This window comes from Chiloscyllium plagiosum, unplaced genomic scaffold, assembly GCF_037043375.1.
Source record: "Chiloscyllium plagiosum isolate Xiang-an unplaced genomic scaffold, Cpla_swu_hap1 HiC_scaffold_36, whole genome shotgun sequence".
NCBI classification, from domain to species: domain Eukaryota; kingdom Metazoa; phylum Chordata; class Chondrichthyes; order Orectolobiformes; family Hemiscylliidae; genus Chiloscyllium; species Chiloscyllium plagiosum.
In genome coordinates this window covers 43,379,769-43,406,534 of record NW_028270174.1, presented here as the reverse complement: position 1 = coordinate 43,406,534, position 26,766 = coordinate 43,379,769, and the positions used below count along the sequence as shown (strand labels likewise).

Below are 26,766 nucleotides of genomic sequence, written 5' to 3'. Positions count from 1 at the left end.
CAGAGGAAGTGGTGGAGACTGGTACAATTGCAACATTTAAGAGGCATTTGAATGGGTATGTGAATGGGAAGTGTTTAGAGGGATATGGGCCAGGTGCTGGCAGGTGGGACTAGATGGAGTTGGGATATCTGGTCAGCATGGACGAGTTGGACCAAAGGGTCTGTTTCCATGCTGTACATCTCTATGACTCTATAAACATATGAAATTGTCTACGAATAACAAATCAAATAGGTCATGCCTTTAAATCAAAGAGAAATATTGAATCGGTGACATTTAGAAGTAAACACTTTCAGTATGTGTGCAAAGGCAGCTGAAACTACGTTGTGTATCATAAAGCAACAGAATGAGCTCAGGAGAATTCCAGCATGACTGAATTGTTGGCTATGAATAGAGAGATTGTTGTATTCTTTCTGTAAAGATGAATTAAACCAGCCACATTAAAGTTAGAACTGCCATTTCACAACATTTGTGTAGTGGTACACGTTTCACACAGCCTTTAACTTTGAAACCAGTTGTAAGTTAAAAGTTTATTTTGCACATACTGCATGAAGTACCAATTGCAAGTTAAAAGGTGCAAATATTATCATGAAATAAATCCTTCAAAGAAAAGAAAATGCTTTATGAAAAGCACTGAATGCTTAAGTTGAAAGTAGACAATAGGTGCAGGAGTAGGCCATTCAGCCCTTCAAGCCTGCACCGCCATTCAATATAATCATGGCTGATCATTCCTAATCAGTATCCTGTTCCTGCCTTATCTTCATAACCCTTGATTCCACTATCTTTGAGAGCTCTATCCAACTCCTTCTTAAATGAATCCAGAGAGTGGGCCTCCACTGCCCCCTGTGGTAGAGCATTCCACACAGCCACCACTCTCTGGGTGAAGAAGTTTCTCCTGAGCTCTGTCCTAAATGGTCTACCCCGTATTTTTAAGCTGTGTCCTCTGGTTCGGCACTCACCCATCAGTGGAAATATGTTTCCTACTGCCAGAGTGTCCAATCCTTTCATAATCTTATACGCCTCAATCAGATCCCCTCTCAGTCTTCGAACCTAAAGGGTATACAAGCCCAGTCGCTTCAGTCTTTCAGTGTATGGTAATCCTGCCATTCCAGGAATTGACCTAGTGAACCTACGCTGCACTCCCTCAATAGCCAGAATGTCTTTTCTCAAATTTGGAGACCAGAACTGCACACAGTACTCCAGCTGTGGTCTCACCAGGGCCCTGTACAGCTGCAGAAGCACCTCTTTGCTTCTGTACTCAATTCCTCTTGTTATGAAGGCCAGCATGCTATTAGCCTTCTTCACTACCTGCTGTACCTGCATGCTTGCCTTCATTGACTGGTGTACAAGAACACCCAGATCTCTCTGTACTGCCCCTTTACATAAATTGATTCCATTGAGGTAGTCTGCCTTCCTGTTCTTGCTACCAAAGTGGATAACCATACATTTATCCACATTAAACTGCATCTGCCATGCATCTGACCACTCACCTAACTTGTCCAGGTCACCCTGTAATCTCCTAACATCCTCATCACTTTTCACCCTGCCACCCAGCTTTGTATCATCAGCAAATCTGCTAATGTTATTGCTGATACCATCTTCTATATCATTAACATATATTGTAAAAAGCTGTGATCCCAGCACTGATCCCTGCGGTACCCCACTGGTCACTGCCTGCCATTCCGAAATGGAGCCGTTTATCACTACCCTTTGTTTCCTATTAGCCAACCAATTTTCAATCCAATCTAGTACTTTGCCCCCAATACCATGCACCCTAATTTTACTCACTAACCTCCTGTGTGGGACTTTATCAAAAGCTTTCTGAAAGTCCAGGTACACTACATCTACTGGATTTCCCTCGTCCAACTTCATAGTTATATCCTCAAAAAATTCAAGATTAGTCAAGCATGATTTCCCCTTCATAAAACCATGCTGACTCTGTCCTATCCTGTTACTACTATCCAGATGTGCAGTAATTTCATCCTTTATAATAGACTCCAGCATCTTTCACACTACGGAGGTCAGACTAACTGGTCTATAATTACCTGCTTTCTCTCGCCCACCTTTCTTAAAAAGTGGTATAACATTAGCCACCCTCCAATCCTCAGGAACCAACCCAGAATCTATTGAACTCTGGAAAATCATCACCAACGCATCCACGATTTCCCGAGCCACCTCCTTCAGTACCCTGGGATGCAGACCATCAGGCCCCGGAGACTTATCAATCGTCAGACCTAAACAGCTTCTCCAACACCAAATCCTGGCAAATATAAATTCCCTTAAGTTCAGGTCCTTCTGCCACTGTTACCTCAGGGAGATTGCTTGTGTCTTCTCAAGTGAACACAGATCTGAAGTACCCATTTAATTCCTCTGCCATTTCTTTGTTCCTAGTAATATATTCCCCTGTTTCTGTCTTCAAGGGCCCAATTTTTGTCCTAACCATTTTTTTGCCTTGCACATACCTAAAAAAGCTTTTACTATCCTCCTTAATATTCTTGGCCAGTTTACCTTTGTACTTCATTTTTCCTCTGCGTATTTCCTTCTTAGTAATCCTCTGTTGCTCTTTAAAAACTTCCCAGTCCTCCGTTTTCCCACTTATCTTTGCTATGTTATACTTTTTCTCTTTTAACTTTATATGTTTACTTCCCTTGTCAGCCACGGCCGCCTATGCCTCCTCCTGGGATCTTTCTTCCTTTTAGGAATGAACTGATCCTGCAACTTCTGCATTATACACAGAAATATCCGCCATTGTTCCTCCACGGTCATCCCTGCTAAGGTATTGCACCATTGAACTTTGGCCAGCTCCTCCCTCATAGCTCCATAATTCCCTTTATTCAACAGAAGTACTGTCACTTCCAACTGTACCCTCTCCCTCTCAAATTGCAGATTGAAGCTTATTGTATTATGGTCACTACTTCCCAATGGCTCCTTCACTTAGAGGTCTCTGACCAATTCTGGTTTGTTACACAATACCAGATCCAGAATTGCCTTCTCCCTGGTTGGCTCCAGCACCAGCTGCTCCAAGAATCCATCTCTGAGGCACTCCACAAAATCTCTTTCTTGTGGCCCAATACCATCCTGATTCTCCCAGTAATCAGAACATAAATTGGATACTGCTGGTTATTGAGAAAAGATGGGCTGGGAACTGTCTGGCCAGGCAGGAAACATTCTGAACCAGCAGACAGGAAGATCAACCAAGCTGGTGGATTGCAGATTCTGCATGAACACGCATTGCATGATTTTGTTGAGACATCCAAATGAGTCAAATTAGACTTTTGTCCTTTGCTGCCTGTATTCTTTGTTGTTTGAAAGAAGCAACAGTGCTACTTGAAACCATTCACCAGTTGTGTTTTTTTTTGTGCATAATTTTTTTCAGTGCATATTGGAAATGCCCTTTTTTCTGGGGGTCTGCCTTCAAGAAGTCATTGAACCTCAGACTACCTCAAGGTAGTTTTCAGGTGATGAGTACTAAAGATTTTATGAGCAGATTGTTCACAGTATTGCTGGACTTTGAGGAGTACTGCACATGCAGATGTTCAGCATTGAGCATCTTTTCCCTACCATTTGATTTCAATGATTCTCCATATATCTCATGTAAAACCTGTCCAACTGTTTAGTATAGCTCAAGTAGGGAAGGCTTGTGTGGTGCAGCAATAGGGACACTCTCTGAACCAGGAGCTCCAGGTTCAATTTGCACTTGTTCCCAGTTGATTAGAAATTGGTAAGAGCTGCTAATGGCACAGTGATAGATTTATATCTACTTGAGGGATACTAAGGGATAGAGAAGGGAATAAGGGTAAGTGACTTTTCCCTAGGATGGGGGAAATTTCAAGATTGGGGTATATTCTTAGGATAGAGGGAGATTGAAAAAAAAAACAGCAAATTTTTTAAGACAGGTGGTTCACGTAAAGAAGTGGTTGATGGGGTAGTTCCAAGTGATTCTTCTATAACATTCTTGTGCTATATAAAAAAAAATTGTACAATAAAACAGCACTTGCATTAACTAGAGTGCATCGCTATAGGCACCAAGTTTGAAAATCTCATGCTTTAGAAATAGCTTCCCCGATTTGTCAACCATGCTACATCCAATTTGCACCGAGGAAACCCACATAACAAAACCACCTGCAGATTAGTACATGAATAGGAAAGGTTTGGAGGGATAGTTTATTTTAGGATCAGGCTTGGCATGGACCATTTTGAGCAAAGTGTCTGTAGTATATGACTGATTATAGGCCAGGAGGCCTCAATTCAAGTCCTACCTGCCGTTTAAAGGCAAAGGCATCTCAACAGGTTGATTATAATCAACCTTGATCATTTATAAAAATATCTGAATTAGGTGAGGGGGCTCGAGTTGTAACAGGAAAATTATGAACACACAGAAGAGAAATTAGTTCCTGCAAAATAAGTACAGGATGCAGTCCTGGGTTGCAGTTCAGCCAGAGAATAAACCAACAGCAGAGGCACGGAGAGAAAAAGGTTAAAATTCCTGGTGGTCAAGAGTATTTACCCTGCAAAATTGAACATTAAAAAGAACATTCTTATGGCTTAGATTGAGTGAAGAGTGGGAACCATGAGACAACTACAGTAAGGTAAATCTAGTACCACTGTAGAAATAAAAACTAAAAACTTTCACTAAAAAGGTAAGAAGCATTTCAGCTGTGGGAAGTGGGAATCATCTAGAAGAAACCTTGAAGTGGGAGCCATCTCTGGAGTCATGTAATAAAACAGTGATTAAAGTAGGTGGCAAGATTATTCAGCAAAACCATAAAAGAATGTTCAAAGTATTTGAAACCAAAAACAATGGATTAGAGTCTTTTGTTTTGGCTGAAATTTGCAGGGAAACCCTCCAGTTTGGCAGCAGAGAAGAAACACTGCTTTTACTGTGAAAAAAATGCCTTGAAGTGAGGATAATAAATAATCAATGTCAAGGAGACATTATTTCTGATGCAAATGAGTCTAGTGACCTTCAAAACTGATTAACTCTCTCCACCAGATGCAGCCAGACCTGAGTTTCTTTAGCCATTTCTGCTTTTATTTCAGTTAAGTTGAACAGTTTTTATGAAGAGTCACGTTTCTGCTCCTCTTGTTTATTATTTAATGTTATAATCCCCAATGCATATTAAAAATATGGAAATGCTTTGATGTTTAACAGTTATAGTATCAAGGCAGATAAATCACCAAAAACTAATTTCAGTAATGTAATCAGTCAATTAGATTTAGAGTTAAATGTGAACATTCCAGATTTTGTGTAAAATGTTTAAGAAAGAAATCAAATTTATCCAAATAGATTCTTTAAAGACAAGATTCTTGAAATACTCAGATCAGAACTTCTGTTGAAAATTAATGTTTCAGGTCAATGACCTTTCATTAGAGCTGGGGAAAAAAGTATTAGTTTTACAAGAACAGGTGTGGAAAATGGCAAATGGGGAAAAAGGAGACTGGATGGAAGAGAAGAAGTTGAATGACAAAGCATAAAAGGTACTTTAAACATAACCAGTAATTTAATTAAGCCTGAACATCAAGTAGATCTGAGTTACAGCCAAAATTTACTTTCTTTTAAAATTCAGCTTTAGCCATTTTCTGCAGGTACTTTATTATTAAGCCAATTTAAAAAAAAAAAAATCACATTTTCACGGATTAAGATTGTCAGCATCTCTAATACTGAATCATTACCTCTTTCCTTGGAAAAAAGTAAAAACATGCAGATTTGCTCCATATTAGCCCTGATTATACTACCTGGGTTGTGCAGAACCAGTGGGTTAAACAGCAAACTATACCTTTGCAGATGTAACAGGTATGTCCTTGGCAGTTATACATTAATCAATTATGTCCCAGGTTAATGGCCTCAGTAACTTGAGGTGGCAACCAGAAAGAATTGAACGAAGGCTGACAGCGACAACCCTCAGTTGTCAGACTTCCACATGTTTGTACAATTTTAATGGATTGATAGGAAACCATTTAGTCTACTTAGATAGCGGTTCCACATATTACAATCACGCTTGCTGTTGCCATATGATGCTCCAGATGAACATAAACAATTCCTTACAATTCCATGTTCCTTTATATTCCATTTCTAGCCTTTGGCAAATTTCAAATTAACTAACATTTTCTACTAACATTTGTCAAAGCTTGCCTACAGAGCTCCTGTTTTGTTAAATATTTACTGAACATGTTTAAGAGTTACATCCTTTGCCCCACAAACTGAAGAGACAAGAGGTAAGTGAACATGCTTAAAATTTTCTACAATGCACTACTATGCAATGGTGTTTTACCCATACACTTCATTTACTGAAAGTGACCAGCAATTTAGTGGTTTTATCTGCAGATCATATGACCCAAAAGAGCAGGAATCAATCCCTATAATTCCTCAATGTCCCAGCTGTCATACTGCACATGCCTTACTAACTGAAGAGTAGGTAAAACATGTCTCTTACAGGATGAGAATGCTATTTCTACTGGAATTAAATAGCCAGATTTTTTCCAAACGCCAGAAAATGGTTTCTGCAGTGCAGATTGGATTTGTAAAGTGAACACATGGAATCATATGTAGTAGACGCCAAGGAAATTGGATCCCTTTGCATGGAACATTGCAAAAATATCAATTTAAGTCAGTTGAGGATTCCACTGAAGTTACCCCCCAAGAAGCTCAATTTAAAAACCTAATTTAAATTCCAGAGTAACTTAAAAAATAACCCACATTCAAACTACATCTCTAGACAAGATACTGACCAGACTACCCTCCATTCCCAATGATGTCAACACACATCTGTCCCAGGATCCAACAAATCCTCTCCCAACCAGTGTACAAAAAGGTCTTACTGAAAATCCATATTCCTGTCATTTACCTGTTAGACTTCCTAAAAATTTAATGGAATGGAATTGAAATCATCTAAATTCTGGTAACTAGTCTCCACCAGGAATTTTTCTTAAACACTTTGGAATTAGTGGACTGTTATAGAAACTTATTGCAGACATAACCACATGTAGAGGGCTGAGAATATTAGGCAGGCTTTCAGGGAGCTAGGTTGGAAGCTCAGAGTTAGAACAAACAGAATTGTTGTCGCTGGTTTGTTACCCGTGCCACGTGATAGAGAGTCGAGGAATAGGGAGAGAGAACAGTTAAATGCGTGGCTACAGGGATAGTGCAGGAGGGAGGGATTCCGGTATCTGGATAACTGGGGTTCTTTCTGGGGAAGGGTGGGACCTCTATAAACAGGATGGTCAACACCTGAACCTGAGGAGCACCAGTATCCTTGGGGGGGGGGGGGGGGGGGGGGGTTTGCTAGTGCTCTTTGGGGGGGGGGGGGGGGGTTTAAACTAACTCTGCAGGGGCATGGGAACCTAGACTGTAGCTTTAGGGTGCAGGACCTGGAGTGTAGGGAGGTTAGGAACATGGCATCAATCTCAAAGGAGGGCGCCTGTAAAACAGGAAAGTAGCTTGAAGTGTGTATACTTCAATGCAAGAAGTATACGAAATAAGGTAGGTGAACGTGCAGCGTGGGTTGGTACCTGGGATTTCGATATTGTGGCTATTACGGAGACATGGGTAGAACAGGGACAGGATTGGCTGTTGCAGGTTCCAGGGTTTAAATGTTTTAGTAGGGTCAGAGGTGGGAGTAAAAGAGGGGGACGTGTGGCATTGCTTGTCAACGATAGTATTACAGCAGTGGAAAGGATGATGGATGAAGACTCGCCATCTGAGGTAGTTTGGGCTGAGGTTAAGAATAGGAAAGGTGAGGTCACCCTGTCAGGAGTTTTCTACAGGCCTCCTAATAGTCCTAGAAATGTAGAAGAAAGGATTGCGAGGATGATTCAGGAGAAAAGAGTGAAAGTAATAGAGTGGTTGTTATGGGGGACTTTAACTTTCCAGATATTGACTGGGAAAGCTATAGCTCGAGTTCGTTAGATGGGTCAGTGTTTGTCCAATGTGTGCAGGAGGGTTTCCTGACAATATGTAGACAGGCCAACAAGAGGCGAGGCCATACTGGATTTGGTTCTGGGTAACGAACTAGGCCAGGTGTTAGAATTGGAGATGGTGAGCACTTTGGGGACAGTGACCACAATTCGGTGACTTTTACTCTAGTGATGGAGAGGGATAAGTGTGCACTGCACGGCAAGAGTTATAGCTGGGGGCAGGGAAATTATGATGCAATGAGGCATGACTTAGGATGCATAGCTTGGAAAAGTAGGCTTCAAGGGAAGGGCGCAATTGATATGTGGAGCTTGTTCAAGGAGCAACTATAGTGTCCTTGATAAGTATGCACCTGTCAGGCAGGGAGGAAAGGGTAGTGTGAGGGAGTTGTGGTTTAATAAGGAATTGTACGGCCCATGTAAAAATGAGGCGTGAAGGTTCAATTGGGGCGATTGAGTGTTATAAGGTAGCCAGGAAGGACCTGAAGAGAGAGCTAAGAGCAGCAAGGAGGGGACATGAAAAGTCCTTAGTTGGTAGGATTAGGGAAAACCCAAAGGCTTTCTATAGGTATGTCAGGAATAAAAGAATGACTAGGGTAGGAATAGGTCCAGTCAAGGATAGTAGTCGGAAGTTGCGTGTGGAGGCTGAAGAGATTGGGGAGACACTGAATGAATACTTTTCATCAGTATTCACTCAGGAACAGGACATTGTTGCCGATGTGAATACTGAGTCACAATTAGTTAGAATGGACAGCTTTGAGGTATGTAGGGAAGGGGTGTTGGAAATTCTGGAAAGGGTGAAAATAGATAAGTCCCCTGGGCCTGATGGCATTTATCCTAGGATTCTCTGGAAAGCAAGGGAGGAGATTGCAGAGCATTGGCCTTCATTTTTACGTCCTCGTTGTCTACAGAAATAGTGCCAGTAGACTGGAGGATAGCAAATGTGGTTCCCTTGTTCAAGAAGGGAAGTAGGGATAACCCTAGTAACTGTAGGCCGATGAGTCTCACTTCTGTTGTGGGCAAAGTCTTAAGAGAATTGTAAGGGATAGGATTTATGAACATCTGGATAGAAATAATGTGATCAAGGATAATCAGCATGGTTTTGTGAAGGGCACGTCATGCCTCACAAACCTTATTGAATTCTTTGAGAAGGTGACTAAGGAGGTGGACGAGGGTAAAGCGGTAAATGACCTGGAGGAAGGGCTAGAAGGTTGGGTGAGCAAGTTTGCGGATGATACGAAAGTCGGAGTTGTTGACAGTGAGGAAGGATGCGTCAGGTTACAGTGGGATATAGAATGCACACAGATCTCTGAAAGTTGCCACCCAGGTAAATAGTGCGGTGAAGATGGCATATGGCGTATTGGCTTTTATTGGTAGAGGAATTGAGTTCTGGAGTCCTGAGGTCATGTTGCAGTTGTATAAGACTCTGGTGCAGCCGCATCTGGAGTATTGTGTGCAGTTTTGGTCGCCATACTATAGGAAGGATGTGGAGGCACTGGAACGGGTGCAGAAGAGGTTTACCAGGATGTTGCCTGGTATGGTAGAAAGATCGTATGAGGAAAGGCTGAGGCACTTGGGGCTGTTTTCATTGGAGAAAAGAAGGTTTAGGGGTGACTTGATAGAGGTGTACATGATGATTAGGGGTTTAGATAGGGTTGACCATAAGAACCTTCTTCCACTTATGGAGTCAGCTATTACGAGGGGGCATAGCTTTAAATTAAGGGGGGGTAGGTATAGGACAGATGTTAGGGGTAGATTCTTTACTCAGCGAGTCGTGAGTTCATGGAATGCCCTGCCAGGAGCAGTGGTGGACTCTCCCTCTTTATGGGCATTTCAACGGGCATTGGATAGGCATATGGAGGATAGTGGGCTAGGATCGGTGCAACATCGAGGGCCAATGGGCCTGTACTGCATTTTTCTATGTTCTATGTACTGTTGTCACTTAAAAAAGGTTAGACTTTGAACTGTCTGGATAACCAAGACTGTTTCAAGTTATTGTTTCTTATGATAAGCTTACTGCATGCCATGCTATTGATAAAAGAATAAAGAATTAGATAACTTTTTTGTTTGCTAGCGGCAATATCAACACTACTTTTGGTCTTTTCGTAAGACTGGTTACACGTTCAGTGCAAACATTTTAGAAAACTGATTAAACCACAAGGTTAAAGTACAACACCGCTCAAATTAGAGGACAGCGTGAGACACATCCAGGAGGGAGGTGCAAAATAATAGCAAATATAGTCTAACAAAAAAAAACAAAAATAGTTGATACTTAGACATCACAAAACAGCGTACAAAATTATATTCAAAAATAAAGTTGAAACAAAGCCTTTATGTATTTTGAAGAATAAAATGGACATCTAGAACAAACAATTATCAAAAATGAACCATGCAAAAACAAAGAAGTCTTCTGACTGCTGGCCACAAGTAAAGATATCCTACAGGTTTGAGAGAGTTGTCAATGGGCAGCTTAATTCGACATCAGTTGATTTTCTGGATAGGTCACGCTGAAACAAAAGGGGAGGAAAACTTAAAGTTAAAAAGTATTTGCTCAGAATTGTATTATTAGACCATCAGACATAGGAGTGGAAGTAAGGCCATTCGGCCCATCGAGTCCACTCCGCCATTCAATCATGGCTGATGCGCATTTCAGTTCCACTTACCAGCGTTCTCCCTGTCGCCCTTAATTCTTCTAGACAACAAGAATCTATCAATCTCGGCCTTGAAGACATTTAGCGTCCCGGCTTCCACTGCACTCCGTGGCAATGAATTCCACAGGCCCACCACTCTCTGGCTGAAGAAATGTCTCCGCATTTCTGTTCTGAAATGACCCCCTCTAATTCTAAGGCTGTGTCCACAGGTCCTAGTCTCCTCGTCTAACTGAAACAATTTCCTAGCATCCACCTTTTCCAAGCCATGTATTATTTTGTACGTCTCTAAGTCTCCCCTTAATCTTCTAAACTCCAACGAATACAATCCCAGTATCCTCAGCCGTTCCTCATATGTTAGACCGGTCATTCCAGGGATCATCCGTGTGAATCTCCGCTGGACACGTTCCAGTGCCAGTATGCCCTTCCTGAGGTGTGGGGACCAAAACTGGACACAGTACTCCAAATGGGGCCTAACCAGAGCTTTATAAAGTTCTTTGGGATATTAGTTGGTTACATCAATAAAATAAAAGAATAAAAGGCATTTAAAAATCATCTGGGCATCTAAGATTGTCAAAATTAACATGTGGCAAGTGGGAGGAGCACGAGCTCATCTTTAATGCATTTCAAATTTCAATAATTTGTAAAATCTAAATCTATTTGAAGACATGCTCAATTTAACTTTGCAAATAAGAGGCATGTTCGGTGGTGAAAAACTGTAGAGCATTAAGGCCCAATTTTACAAAATAGCAGGTTTAGTAACAGGATACACTCAGTATTACAGACTTTGGACATTGGCTTTAGTATGTACAGACTCAGCAGTTGTTAGTGGATGCATTACTACCTCTTGACCAAATTCAGTATAGCCAAGAACAGCTAATATTTCTTAAGAGTGGATAGTCCACAGACTTGACATTACTTCAATCCCCTCCATCTTCTCCAGTCTCATAATGAGGGAGTCAGTGTCATTTTTAGTAACAAATTCACTTGTTCAGCTGGCTCTTTCCACTTAAGGAATCTCATCCTGACTGTGAAAGCCACCTCCTATTGCAATCGCATTCACAAATTGCTGAGCACTAAAATATTCTGGGGAAGAAAACACCTTGCCCCAGAATTGACAAAATCATGAAGCTATTTTGTCACAAAGCAATCCTCGTCGCCCAGCAGACTGCTGACAATGCTTGGAGAATAAGCGGAGGAATTTTTTTTTGCAAAATGTGACCTTGTAGTTGCAAGCTCACTCAGCTCCCCCAGCCCCTAAACTGGTTCTGCTTTCATATGTAATGAATTGTCTATCGTTCTAGTAGTCAGTTTCTGCCTGTGTGAACCTGCAGTAGAATATAACATTCATTTACAGATTTGAGAAATGTAGACTTGCTATGTATGCAGCAGCTACACAAACTGACCATTGCCCTCATGTAACTCTAGGACTGTCCCGAGGTTGCATAATAACTATACAACCCATGGCAGTCTGTATTTTGACTGACTACAACAGACTTCTCTGAAGGGAGGTGTACTCCCCCAGCCATGAATAAAACTTGTTAATACTCAAGGTAGAGTCCAGATGATTTTGTTAGAATGATCCAACATAAGACTTTATTCCCAAACACATCCCACCCAGATTCTCATGTTAATTAGCATTGGTCATTCTCTCAAGTGTCAACACAAGTCTGCACTCGTCTTTCCCCAGATCCCCACGTTTGAATCCCTGAACAGTTTAAAAAAAGCCTATGATGGTCATCAAGAAACTACCCTGCTCATTGTCAAATGCCCACTAGTCATGACCTAGTTAACCAGACCACCTGTCATCTGATTTGCAGGGTGGAAGGGAAAGAACTGCATTCACCGAGTTTGCCCTTAAAAATGGTACTCAAAAGCATTACATGCAATTTCATAACATATCTTTGATTTCTTCCAAGGATCTATTCCTGACCCATTCTTATTTCCTACCTACATGCTGCTACTGACATGAGTGGTTAGCTTTTGCACACTGAAAATGCTACTCAACCTTATAATCCTACCTGAATTTAATAGGTCAAGGAGTTCAGACATTCAACGTTGTATGAGCAGAAATTTCCTCCATTAAAATTTTAGATAAGGTCATTTTTGATCCCTCTGCCAAGCTCCATTCCCTAGTTACGAAAGGCATCAGTGCTCACAGGAGAGATTGGCTTAATCTGTTTGCAACCTTTGTCATATTTGACAGATTAGTTTGCCCACAAGTGTAGCTACTAATGATGCTCAATTCCACACTTAAAACCACTGGACATCACTTGTCTGTTTCCCCCCCCCAAAAAAAACCCAAAAATAAAACTAGTAAACAGACTAAATTACACTTGGAAACCATGAGTGAGCAGTAGCCACTTCTACATGCACTCAAGATAATCCAGACTGATAGAAAAATAATTCTGCTTGCAAAAATATTTCAGTGAGTAGCACGTTTTTAGTTCTATGACAAATTTGTGCAATTTAAAAATTAGATCGAAGGCTAAGATACCCCAACCTTCTCCACTGTGTGATAGCAAGAAACGAATTCAAGTAAAGTTCATCCCCACAACAGATATTTTCTAGAAGCACTAATTCCTACTAGGTAACTTGATGATAATTCTCAATTTCCAATTCTAGATAAAGGAGGCAGATTTAAGCACATAGTATAGAACAATCACAGATAGAGCATAATGAAGTGTTCATAAAGTGATTGGGATGGGAATGTACAAGATATAATTAGTACATTTGCCAACTACACCAAAATAAGCAGCACTGTAGACAGTGAGGAAGGTTATCAGAAATCGCAGCAGGGCTTTGATCAGCTGGGGAAAATGACCAGAGAAAATGGCAAATTGATTTTAACACGGACAAGTGTGAGGTCTTGCATTTTGTAATGTCAAATCAAGGTAGGAGTTTCATGGTGAACAATAGGGCCTTAAAAAAAGGAGCGTAGTGGAACAGAGGGGCCTTCGAGTTCAGGTGCATGGTTCACTGAAAGTGGAGTTTAGGGAGACAAGGCAAGAAAGGCAGCTTTTGGCACACTGGCCTTCAATCAAGGCATTGAGTATTAAAGTTGGGAAGTTATATTGCAGTTGTATAGGATGTTGGTGAGGCCACACTTGGTGTATTGTGTTCAGTCTTGGTCACCTTACTATAGGAAGGCTATTATTTAACTACAAAAAGAAAGTGTGGAAGAAATTTACAAGGATGTTGCCAGGACTCAAGGGTCTGAGTTATAAGAGGAGGTTGGACAGACTTGGACTTTTTCTTTTAGTGTTGAAAACAGAGGGGAGGGAAATCTTATTAAAAAAAAGTGTATAAAATGAGAGGCACGCAGTCTTTTTCCCCCAGGGTTGGGGACTTGTGGACTACAGATCAGCTTAAAAGGTTAGAGGAAAGAATGAAAGGGAACCAGAGGGGCAATTTGTTTTTTTTTTAGAAAGGAAATCAGATGCTGGTATGCATTTAGAATGAGCTACCAGTAGTAGTTAAGATGGGTACATAAACAACATTTTTAAAAGGCATTTTGAGAAATACATGGATAGGAACCGTTTAAAAAGGATATGGGCCAAGCACAGGGAAATGTTAGCAAAAAAGGTGGACATTTTCATTGGCATGGACCAGTTTGGACCACAGAGCTTGTCTGTGCTGTAGAACTCTTGACAGCAGCAGGCTGCTCAGCCTGCCCTTTGTGTAATTAAATCATGGCTAATCTACCTCAGTGCCATTTCATTGGACTATCCCATTACTTTATCATTTGTCTCCAGAAATCAAATTGGATTTGTTTTGCACATGATTGAGCTTCCACAGCTGGGCTGGAGAATTCTGAAGACTCACCACAATTGCAAAAACATCCCTCATCTGTCTTAAATGACTTCTCCTTATCCTGAGATTGTGCTCTAGTTTGAAGAATACTTTCTCCTCATATTCTACCCAGATGCATCATAAGTGACGATTGTATAAAATCTCCTCAGCCTTCTCTCTAAAGTCATTCACAACTTCTGTGCCTTATTCAGAACCAAACTAACCCTAGAACCACTCAAGTCACGTTTGCATTTACAACATTCCTACAAATATCAAGCCCAGAATTATACACCATACCTTCTCTGCTCCTCAGAAAAGGATGCCCAAATGCTTTAACAGCTCCATCTGGCCAGTCACTGATTTGTGCACATATGCACTGAGATCAGAGTTTCTACACACCCTTTATGTTGGTCTTAGTTTTTTGTACCAAAAAAACTTCACACATCTCTGCTTTGAGTTTTATCTGGCACCTATTTACTCAAAGCCCTTGAGGTTTGACACTGCCCTCTGAACAAAGATCCAAGTCTTATTTATAATACATTTTATATATCCGGAAATATAGAAATTATGGCTTTGCCCATTATAAGTTGGAAATTTAGGGCTATGGCCATTAGTTTGGAGCTCTATGAAATACTTCCAATGCTTGCTGCCCTTGTTTTATAGTTCCATGGAGTTAATAATCAATGTAACTCTAAAACCCTTCCTTCCAATCCAAAAAATATTAGTTTGCCTCCCAAGCCCTCTTGTCAATTTTGAATCCACATTGCTACTGTTCTATTTATTCCATGGCCTTTACTTTCCTCAAGACACTGTGGCATTTGTACCAAAAAAGTGTTTCTTGGAAGTCAGTCTCCAGCACAATGACCGTACCCTTAATCCTCAGTTTCCTCTTTTAAACAAAAACCAAACAAACCTGCAAATTGGACATTGCAAGCTGAGTCAATGACAGCATAGATTTGTTGAGAATAAGATTATTTTTTTTTAGATTAGATTACATTACAGATTAGATTTTTTTTAAAGATTTAGATTAAGATTAGATTACATTACAATGTGCAAACATAAGGTTTCCCTTTATGAACATTAATACTAATCTTGAATAGCTTTCTAGAAACTTCCCTGTGACCAAAATTAAGCTGGCTGTCTCAATATTCACACTGTTTAAAATTGATCATAGTGTTGGCAAATCCAGTGCTCTGGTACCAAAATGAATCCAGGAAAGGCAGACTTGTCAGAGCTTCTGCAATTTCCACTCATCTTTTTCCAATATCCTTGGATTAATCTCATTCAGTCCTTGAGCCTTAACCTTTAAATACCAACAGCTTTATTCAATACCACCCAATTTAAAAACCCTTCTAGTGACAGTTTTTTTTCAAAAGATTGTGGCAGGCATCATGTCTCATGGGAAGACAAGCAAAGTATTCATTTAACACCCTAGACACTCTTGACCTTAGCTGAAAGCGTGTTGCTGGAAAGCACAGCAGGTCAGGAAGAAGGGCTTATGCCCGAAACGTCGATTCTCCTGCTCCTGGGATGCTGCCTGACCTGTTGTGCTTTCCAGCAACACACTTTCAGCTCTGATCTCCAGCATCTGCAGTCCTCACTTTCTCCACTCTTGACCTTAGCACTAACTAGGAGCCAACATACCATCCTGGAGTTGCGCTTATGGCCACAAACATAAATTGTCTGAACATAAATTGCCTATTACTGTCCTTTCCTTTTAATCCGCTCACCATGGTGCCACAAACAAACGTTCTTTAATGCTTTGCCAGGACCCAAAATGGAAAGTGAATAAACAAGCAGGTCTTTGGGACTCCTACATTAGCTTCCTATTGGTCTCCCATTCTGGCTCTGCTTACATACTGGAGATTATCACATCTTAAGCTTGAACGTGCTATGCAGCATCTTCATGAGGTGAAGTGAATCCAGCTGAAGCTCAAGTTTCTGCATAGGTGATACTTCTAATACTTTTGGTAGGTTAGGTCACCAGGAGGCTGCAAGACATGCATTCGACATGACCAAGCTGCCTGGCAATCTCTCCACTTCACTTACAGCTCGAATTGTTGAAAGAGACAAGGATACTTAGTGTATTCAGTTGATTATTCTCTACAGTTGCAGTCAACCTTACCATACCTCTTTTCCTGGGTCATAAATTTACACACAAACCTAAATTCAATACTGTTTGTTTCACTTATGAATAATCTAATTACTGTGCACTGTTTATTGACATACTGAAACCCCAGATGAGGTGCTTCTGGATAGACGGAGAATTGAATTTAAAAGCTTGGGTGTCTACAAGGCTTATGTTGGCAATCCCAGGTAATTGTACACAAGAAATTCACACGTTTCAGTCAAGATACAAGATGTGTATGCAATAAGTACCTGGAAACAAGAGGAGGAGCAGTTTGTAGAAATGGAGAGTTCAGAAGGAAAAATTATCTGGAGAAGGGGAGTTTGGGTACACCCCTCTGTAGAGCTCCAGGGAAAGATGTGGAGAGAGAGGGGGCAGGAGGTCAGTCATTTGGAGATAGTGCCTGTTTAACCATTGTAAACAAAAGACAGTGCTGGAAACAAGTCTTTGATGTAATGTTTCTATTGGGAGCTCAAGATCCCCTTTGGATAATCTGATATTTGGATAATCTAGGTTCCTCTAATTACAAAACAAAAAGGGAGTCTGGTAAGGTAGGACTGTCTGCAACATGATTTTTTGTACATTGGTACTATAAATCTGGTGGCAACTCATTTCATTGAATGAAGTCATTAAATGCTAGGTAAAATGGGTAGACAAGTGGTAAATGGGCCTCAATGCAGAGAAGCGTTGGGTGCATTGGTGAGGTCAAATAAGGAGGGAAAGGAATCAAGTACAAGAATTGCGATTACAGGGAAAGACAAGAAAGCAATGTTGAGGACCACAGGGTCTGATGATCTGCCACTAAGATCAGACTCCATGTTGTAAGTGGTTACTTCTATTCCCACTTGGAATATGGACTAAAATAGCATATTGCAAAATGTAAGAACCACTCTAGATTAGATTAGATGCTCAGATCCCTGAAGGTTACAGAGCTAGACAGGAGGCAGGTGGCAAAGATATTAGTTGGATCACAACATTAGTTATGTCACAGCTATGGTATGGAACATTGGTCAGTGCATTTCAGGGCAGATGTGATCCTTTTTAAAAAATGGTTTTAATATAACATTTGGAGATAGACTATTAATAGGATTTTTTTGGAGGGGAGATTTTAACTGAAGGTACATAAAATTATGCATGGTCATCATAGTGCGATTAGGGACTACCATATTTCTTAGAATAAATCAATGCATCTGGCATTTGGGAAAAGAATTAAAAAGAGAATATTTCTTCAAATCCACATCAGGATAATGGGCATTTGAAATAAAAACAAGATGGAAATACTATGGACAAGTGCTGTAACTGGAAGGTCACTCAACAGGTATTGAAGGAGGAGGACACATGATCACTTACTATTGGCTGGCAGGAACGATGAGTTGAAAGGCTTATGCTGTACATTTTCCATATTGTTACAAAAGGGTTACACAGTGATTAACTGTAGTTGGAGAGACTAGTTGAAGGCAAAACTGGATTGGTGCAGGTAATGGAAAATGCTAGGACTTTTTAAACAAAGTATTGCAAAAATCATTTAGACTCAAATTCTCTAGCATAGGATTGTGGATGCAAACTTAAATCCTGGAAGATTCATGCACACCCCAAAATGGAAATCAATGGTTCAGCTATTAATGGAAGATGAATTAGGAAAAATTGATCTCCTCCCTTTTTATACCAAGTCCTGTTTGCACAATGTTGTTTTCAGAACGGTTGCTGGGCATGTTTGGAAAAGGGACAATATTGAGCAAAAACCATTGCACAGCTACATTTTAGATACCTCTTGTCCGAAAGTGTGTTTATGGTCCTTTAATGTAATTGCCTTTTTTTGGATATGGAAGCCAAGTCTAAAATGGATACAGGCAAAAAAAAAAAATTGGAATTACATACTTTGACCAGCACAACTGTATTAAATGTTTCATTACAAGAAATCAAACTGGAAGTCTATCCTTATTCCTTCAATTTGTAGAAATAAAAGAATTTGATGTTGTTATTGGCTGAACTATATTTACCTACTTTCCCATTTTCCTCAATTTCCCTCCGGTGCCCACTTCAATATAAAATCAGTTGTGTACAATCTCAAAGAGATAAAGTTGCAAATATGTGTGATTCTAAGGGAATGTGACATTGCCTCATTTTTTGGATCTGTTTTCACAGATCAAATATTAATTCTGGTTTTTCACCAGAACTGCTGAGAATCTCCAATCATTTTAGAAATATTCAGAATGGATTCATAAATTTCATTGTTGATACATTTAATTGCAACATATGTCAGATTATTTCAAATGCCCTAAATCTGACTGCTTAGAACAACTTAGTACATGGTTACAAATTACATAGTATATTAAAAAAAAGATTCTCATTCAATATTTTGCTAAGAAAGAGCTACATAATTTTACATGGTCAGCTGGGTTTCTACTGCATATAGAAACAAAAAAAAAGTTAAGCATCTAAACCACATTCATAGCTGCACAAGATGAGATAATACCAATAAATTGCATTAATGTTTACTTGGTTAGGAGAAGCTTGTGCACAAGCTAGCTTTCAAAACAGATGTGCATTACCGTATTTGTTGCAACACGTCTCATCTTTTGAGATGCAAGAACAGGTTTTCTTGCTTGATTACATAGGCTTCCACTACTGTTCACAGGGGCAAAAAATTTAAGGTCCCATTTAACTACAAAAGAAACAGCAGAGGTGACATAGGACAACTTTATCTTGCAAGAAATTCATAAAGGAGATGAATTATTTCCAGGATGAATGATCAGGCCACCCTGCTTTTATTATCTGAATAGAAAGCAAGTGAAGGAATAGAAGAGATCTGCTTTTATGTAAAACTTTTTATCACAGGATATTCCAAAAGGATTTAACACAAACAAAATACTTAGACACTGGTGTCATAGGAAATTCTACAGCCAATTCTCACACAGCAAGCTCTTAAAGAGCAATAGTTGTCACAAACAGGTGTCCTGGCCAGTGCCTCTGTTCAGCTAAAAAAGTGTCATGGAGGAATTGTTGCATGTAAAGACTCAATTCAAAAACAAAGCTACAATAAGAGAGCAGCACTAAGTACTAAAATGGGAATTGAACAACTTGGTGAACACAACAAAGTTAAAATCATTCAGGCCACCTATTCTTAAATTTACTTTTTAGGAGCAAGGCAAACTTTCCTCATTCCTGAAGGGCTTATGCACGAAACGTCGATTCTCCTGTTCCCTGGATACTGCCTGACCTGCTGCGCTTTTCCAGCAACACATTTCCATCACTCAAGATTAGCCATTTTTTTAAAAATAAAAAATAAAGATGAGAAACAGATTATTTTTCAATACTGTTTTTCCAATCACAATGACCAGAAAATATACTTCAAGCTTGCTCTGCTACTGTAGCTTCAAGAAACCCTGTTTGTCCCAGTCAACCAAATCACTCCTGGCAGGAGAGCACGTCCAGCCTGTAAAAGCACTGATCCACAGGAGAAAGCTAATTCTCAGTCAAACAAAATCACTTTCAATTGAATCATCCTAATAAATGGGATATCTGACTGGATTTACTTTTTCATGCTTTGAATTATGAAAGCATGCTTCCAATTCTTGTAGATAAGATTGGTTAGGTCAAAACACCTCAAGGAGATGCAGACCCGTCATTTAGCTCTTTAAATCTCAAATAAGCATGGTCAACAATAGTGTTCATTCGCAGATGAATTACTTTAGTTTACTTCACTAATGTAAAGTTTAGTTGAAATTGCTAAAGGGTTTCCCCTCTCCACCAAAATGTTCAAAGCAGAGAAAAGAGGCTAAGTATTATTGCAGGTTTAACAGTTCAGCAAATGCTGGGGTAGAATGTGCTGCTCATTGGAAAGAATAAAGTGTCCACTATGAATTTAATCAAAATTAAAATTGGCATGAACCAATGTCCTAAATATCAGGGAATATAGATTAAGAAATTATAAACCAGCAGTCAGCATTGTCCTTAAAGAGACTTATTGACTTACATATCGGATTTTCCTCAGGTGTACTAGCTGCAGTCAATGTTCTTTTTAAAGGGGTTTTATAGCCAGTCCCATCTTCTGTTTTCATTCCAAGTGTATAAAGAAAAACAGACTTCCAATCACTTGTACCATACACAAAAGTTTAAAAAAAATTAAAGTGTCAATGCATGTTAATCTCATTGATTCCATTTGAATAACCAGAAAATACCAAGACCGCATATGAAATTCTAACTTGAGAAAGTTTCAGACAACATTATTCAAATTTACTCCTAGGATGTTTACATTGCTGACTAGGTAAGCATTTACAACCCATCCCAGATTGAAGACTATTGAGGGGAGCTGCTTTCTTGAACCACTGCAGTTCCCAGGGGTACAAATGCTCTGCTGTTCGGGAGTTCCAGAATTTTAGACAATGATAATGATCTAGTTCCATGTCAGAATGGTTGGCACTGCAAGGAAACACCATTAGTGTTCCCACGTAGCTGTTTTAGTCATTAGGTGATGAGATCGTGATTTAGGTTTGCTAAAAAGAGTCTTGCTAAGTTGCTACATTGCAAGTTGCAGATGAGTATACGCCACTGCCACTCTGAAAATAGCACATTTAGGGAATTTTTCTGAATGGTTGGATTGAGGAAAAAGATTAGGCTCAGGAGATAATACTTAGTGCAGAGTTCCTAGACTTGGACCTATGTTGCATCCAGTGTTTATACAAAACCATAATTCTATTAGATTTAAAAGAGTGATGGAAAAGGATAGACCAGATCTAAAAGTTGAAGTCCTAAATTGGAGAAAGGCCAATTTTGACTGTATTAGACAAGAACTTTCAAAAGCTGATTGGGGGCAGATGTTCACGGGTAAAGGGACAGCTAGAAAATGGGAAACCTTCAGAAAGGAGGTAGAAAATCCAGAGAAAGTATATTCCTGTTAGGATGAAAGGAAAGGCTGGTATCTATAGTGAATGCTGGATGACGAAAGAAATTGAGGATTGTGTTCAGCGGTGTGGGGGAAAAGAGTAAAGAGTAGTAATTTCTACCATCATTAACCCTTTCATTATAAGGCACAATGGCATTCTTCATAGTTAGGCTGTTACTACCCTGATTCAAAAGAAGCCCATTTATTCCCAGTCATTTCAAAATAACTTTCCCCCCCAGACTAAGGGTCAAAATTCTCAACTTACACTAATTGTTCCATATTTTAAACTGATCTCCACATCAAAAAAAATGGCAAGTTAAATAGCTATTCGTGTAACTCCATAAACAAGGAATTAGCAAGTCGCACCAAAGAAATTAAAGCAACTCTACTTTACCTTTTCCTTGCCATGAACCAAACGAAGAACAACAGAAAGAACAGACTAAACAGCTCGCAGCTGCTTTGAGCAGCTTCACATTTGAATCCAACCGTCTCCTCGCGAGCGCGATCAACGTGGATCTTCCTCAGCCAATAGAAGAGGGGACGTAAACATGGTAGCCAATTAAAACTAGACTTCCGGTCTCGAGGCGGGCTCCACTGTCACGTGAGGGTGTTGGTTTCTTTTACAGCCTAAAGTGAATTCTTCCCGTCGGGTGGAGAATGCAACTTCTTTGAAAGGCACGATTATAAAAGACCGTGAAAGCTACTTTAAATATTTAAAAACATTTATAAGATTGTAGTCGTTTTTTGGTATAAAAACAGGATTGACATAGTTCGTTAGTGAGCGGAAGGTACTTTCCACTGCAGAGATCGAGGAGGGGCAGCAACTAAATAAACAAGTGAAGGACTTCTTTACAGCAAAATCTGTCGATATTATTGTCAACTGCAATGTTTGGATTGAGCTGGAACTGTAAAGCTCAAGAGTGCGTTCAAAACAATATCTGAGGCATTCCTTCATCTGTGGGTAGTGCGAAGACTACTATTGCTTTTGTACATTAATTATGAATCGTCTGATTGTTGCTTTGTACTGCATAACGCTAAGTTATGCCTCGACACATCCACAACATGGACCTCAGTTTTTTTCAATTACAGTGGATGCATCGAAAGCTCAAAGACAGTTGAGACATTTCTGGAGGAGTACTGGATTTTGGTAGGTTTCTAAAAAAAAATGCTATAGAAACATGTAGGATTGTCACCTTCAGTAGTTGGTGTATGAGACCCTTAAGCGGTAGTGAAATAATGCATGTCTATTTGATCAAATTAGAACTAACAAATTTGGTGACCATTTGCTTTTACAGAATTCTTCTGAATCTGGAATAGTCTCAGTAGATGGAAAGAAGTGCTACTCAAGAAATGAGGGAGAGAGAAAAGATAAAACATACAAATTAGGAGCAAAAGAAGGCTGATCATGACTAGTGATCTCTACTTTATTGTTAGTCAGGAATCTTTCAAAATGGGTCTTTAAGAGATTCAGTGACCCTCCCTCCACTGCTCTCCAGAACACAGAAAAGAACTCTGATCTTCACCATTGGTTTAACTTTAATTTTGGATCTTTTATCCCACAGTTTTAGTCTTTCCTCATGAGAACAACAAGCTAGCTAACTTGACATTGGTAGTATGAAAAATACTAGAACCTAATTGGGGATGTAATTATGCATGTGTTAGTAGGATACATGAAAACGTTAAAATGTTAGTGAGTTTGGAGAAGACTTGTAGCTCAGGTTGAGATTCTGAATGTTCATTCCAGATCATCAAAATATGTTTAACAGAGGGTGGACTTGTTTGACCATTTTGGAGAGTTTTCTGAAACAAAAACAAAGTTTTGGAGAAACTCAGCACATCTGGCAACATCTATAGAAATAAAAGCAAGAGTTAATTTTTGAGTGCAATAATCCTTCTGTCTATATTTCAACATTCTCTGTGGTTTGCTGACCAGCACCAGTTCTCCCTTGATTGACAAATTCAATATCCAACCGTTTGCCAGTCCATGAAAATAACAGTAACTAGGTGGTAAATCATCTACAATGTTCTTAGAATAGTAATTGACCAGGCCTTGTTCTTTTTGTTTTGAAAACAATCTGTTGTCCAAGGTTCAATTCTCAAGTGCAAACCAAAATGAGAAGAAGGAAAAATAGGACAAAGGTCACTTTTATTAGTTTGAGAACAGGTTTGTTTTGGTCAAATGTGATTAAGTAAAATAAAATACACCTGCCAGATGCTGGAGAGCTGAAACAAGCAAAAACAGAAAATCTTGGAGAAACTCAAGCAGATCTGACAGCCTTTGTGAAGACAAGGCAGATGTGGTATTTTGAGTATAGTGAACCTTTTTGAGAACTGACAGCAACTAGGAAAAGATGGTATTTATGCTGATGATGGTGGGATAGGTGGGAAAGGAGTTAGCAGATAGGTAGAGAGTGAGCCCAAAGAGAGAGAGAAAAAAGGGGAAAGCAGGAATTGTTCATGTTTAGCCAGGAAAGAAGAGTAGCTACAATGGTAATAATGGGGACTAAGAATCACCTTCATTGGCAATTCTGTGAGATTGGTCAGGGATTTTTATTAGTCCTTGCGTGGCTGATCAGCCCAATCCTAGATGTGCATCTCCAATCACACATTTGGTAATGTTTCCAGGAGATAGAATTGGTCCTTGGCCTTTAAATCACTGACATTCCTTTCTCCGATTCCTTTTCTGTACTTCCTGTTACTCAAAGGTGTTCTCAAAGAATTGTGTACCTTCATAAAGGAGCTTCCTCCAAAAGGATTCTTTTGAACAAGGGTTTCCCAAGAATTGACTTCTATGTTGTCTTTCTTGAGAGAAGCCATCAGAGAGTCTATGAAATGCTTCCTTTATCCTCCTGTCATTTGAGTGCCTTCCTTGAGCTGAATGAAGATGATTTGCTTTGGCAGTCAGAAATCATCTGAAGCATCGTGGCTGACTCAGTGGAGTTGATTTTGGGTGATTGTGGCCTCAATGTTGGTGCTATTGGCTGTTTCAAGGATGCTGAAGATAGAACCTGTCCTCCGAGCTGTCTAGAGAAATTTATCAATGTCCTCCATCTCCTTTGCCTCAAGACGTCGCTGCTGATCCTCATGGTAAAATGATAGAATCCTTTGATGCCAAGCAGGGCTGTGTCAACACCCCATCCTTTTCTCCATTTTCATTCCCAGCATTCTTCACCTTGTTTAGAACCAGCTTCCTAGTGGTGTGGAGAAGGTCTATAGGATGAATGGAAAACTTTTAAAACTCTTACCTTTTTAACCCGCTTGGCAGCATGGTGAAACAGTGGTTAGCACTGCTGCCTCACAGCACCAGGGACCTGTGTTTGATTCTAGCCTTGGGTGACTTTGTTTGTTTGTGTGGACTTTATATGATTTCCTTGTCTATGTGTCCAAATAAAACAATCGGAATTACAGTGGCAACTTTAGATGACTCTTTGAATTTGCAATAGGAGGAGGGCCACTGAAGTCTTAACAATAATTGAAAGAATTTAAACAGCTGCACTTCACGTTCTAATATTTTCTACAAAATCTTAAAACAAACACTGCATTAAACACTCAACAGCAGCAGCAGCAAAGACATTTTAATACAATACACTCATCTGGCTAAAGCATGACCGCTGACCCAATTGTTTTTTGTAGAATTTGAAACAAATCAGGTGCTCAAGGCACTCAATCAACTTGTTTTAAGGTTACAAGACCTACAAAGAATGAAACCTGAAAGCAACAATGCCCCCAGATTCTATGGACTACCTAAAGTGCACAAACCAGACATCCCACTCAGACCCATAGTATCACTACCAGGGACACCATCACACAAACTGGCGAAAGAACTACAGCAGAAACTGAAACACTTGATCAGCGGATCCAGACACTCTATACAATCAACACAGGAATTCTTGGACATCATCAGAAATACACACATAGACAAGGAAGAAACCATGGTCTCATTCGACGTGACAGCACTGTTCACGTCTATTGACAAAGCCCTAGACAGAGAAACAATAGCCAACCTGCTGAACAGACATGACAGACAACAGGACATTGAATCCATCAACAAAGACGGCATACTTAAACTACTGGACTTGTGCCTCACAACACACTTCACATTCAACAACCAGATATACGAACAAATCAACGGAACACCCATGGGCTCACCAATCTCGGGACTCATAGCAGAAGCAGTAATGCAAAGGTCAGAACAAACAGTCTTACCACAAATTCAACCCAAACTCTGGGTCAGATACGTTGATGACACCTTTGTAATCATTAAAAACACGGAAATAGAGAATACACACCGGATCATCAACTCCACACTCACAGGAATCCGATTCACGAGAGAGGAAGAAAAGGACAACCAACTCCCATTCCTAGACGTGATGGTACAGAGAACACCAAACGGAGAATTCACCACTAAGGTACACAGGAAAGCCACACACACAGACCAAGTCCTGAACTATGAAAGCAACCACCTCAATACACACAAACGAAGTTGCATCAAGACACTGTTCAAAAGGGCCACAACACACTGCAGCACACCAGAACTGCAAAAAGAGGAAGAGGAACACCTATACAAGGTATTCGCAAAAATGGATATCCTCGCAATTTCATCAACAGATGCCTAAGGGAGAGACAACAGAACGAGGACATGCCGCAACCCAAAGGACTAGCCACACTACCATACATCAAGAACATCTCTGAAATGACAGCCAGACTACTGCGACCACTAGGACTTATAACAGCACACAAACCAACAGCCACTCTCAGACAACAACTCACCAAAACGAAGGACCCAATACCCAGCATGAGCAAAACTAACGTAATGTACAAAATCCCATGCAAGGACTGCACAAAACACTATATAGGAAGACCGCTAACGATCCGCATCCATGAACATCAACTAGCCACGAAACGACACGACCAGCTATCCCTAGTAGCCACACACGCAGACGACAAGCAACATGAATTTGACTGGGACAACACTACCATTATAGGGCAAGCAAAACAAAGAACAGCCAGGGAATTCCTAGAAGCTTGGCACTCATCCACAAACTCCATCAACAAACACATCGACCTGGACCCAATATACCGGCCACTACAGCGGACAGCTGAAACTGACAACCGGAAGCGGCAGGGACACGCCACTATAAATGCCGGAGGAAACACCACAGAAGCGCTTCACAGGAAGCTCCCAAGCACTGAGGATGTCACCTGGGGACGAAACGTTTGCAACAAAAACTTCCAGCTCGGCGAACAGAACCACAGCACTGAGCACCCGAGCTACAAATCTTCTCACAAGCTTTGATCAATTTTGAAATTTTTATTTGATGTAATTTGTGGCTTTTTGGAAGGGAAAATTCCAGATTCCCACCACTCTTTAGCTTAAGAGAGATTCCTACAACCACATCCAAATG

General features: G+C 40.1%; 2 protein-coding genes across 7 annotated transcripts in view; one reads left to right on the top strand and one right to left on the bottom strand.

Annotated features, from left to right (window-relative positions):
• Nucleotides 1–7,305: 7,305 nt before the first annotated feature.
• Nucleotides 7,306–21,882, bottom strand: LOC148139938 (uncharacterized). Of its 4 annotated transcripts, XM_087979819.1 has the most exons (5): nt 21,756–21,823; nt 20,453–20,571; nt 19,029–19,141; nt 18,245–18,311; nt 7,306–10,415 (listed from the first exon to the last, which is right to left on the bottom strand). In XM_087979819.1, the coding sequence occupies exons 1-4, from the start codon at nt 21,767–21,769 to the stop codon at nt 18,264–18,266; spliced, it is 294 nt and encodes a 97-aa protein (XP_087835945.1). In that variant the 5' UTR covers nt 21,770–21,823; the 3' UTR covers nt 7,306–10,415; nt 18,245–18,263. The 4 variants fall into 4 exon arrangements, 2 of the variants coding, with proteins under 2 accessions (XP_087835945.1, XP_087835944.1); XM_087979818.1 differs by lacking the exon at nt 18,245–18,311; XR_015753241.1 differs by lacking the exons at nt 18,245–18,311; nt 19,029–19,141 and having other exon boundaries at nt 20,453–20,527; nt 21,756–21,882.
• An 85-nt stretch (nt 21,883–21,967) lies between these two features.
• Nucleotides 21,968–26,766, top strand: part of idua (alpha-L-iduronidase) — a 268,795-nt gene continuing 263,996 nt past the window's right edge. For all 3 annotated transcript variants that reach the window (XM_087980124.1, XM_087980123.1, XM_087980125.1), the window contains exon 1: nt 21,968–22,508. In XM_087980124.1, the coding sequence (XP_087836250.1) occupies nt 22,360–22,508 (149 nt within the window). In that variant the 5' untranslated portion in view covers nt 21,968–22,359. The remainder of the gene's footprint in view (nt 22,509–26,766) is intronic.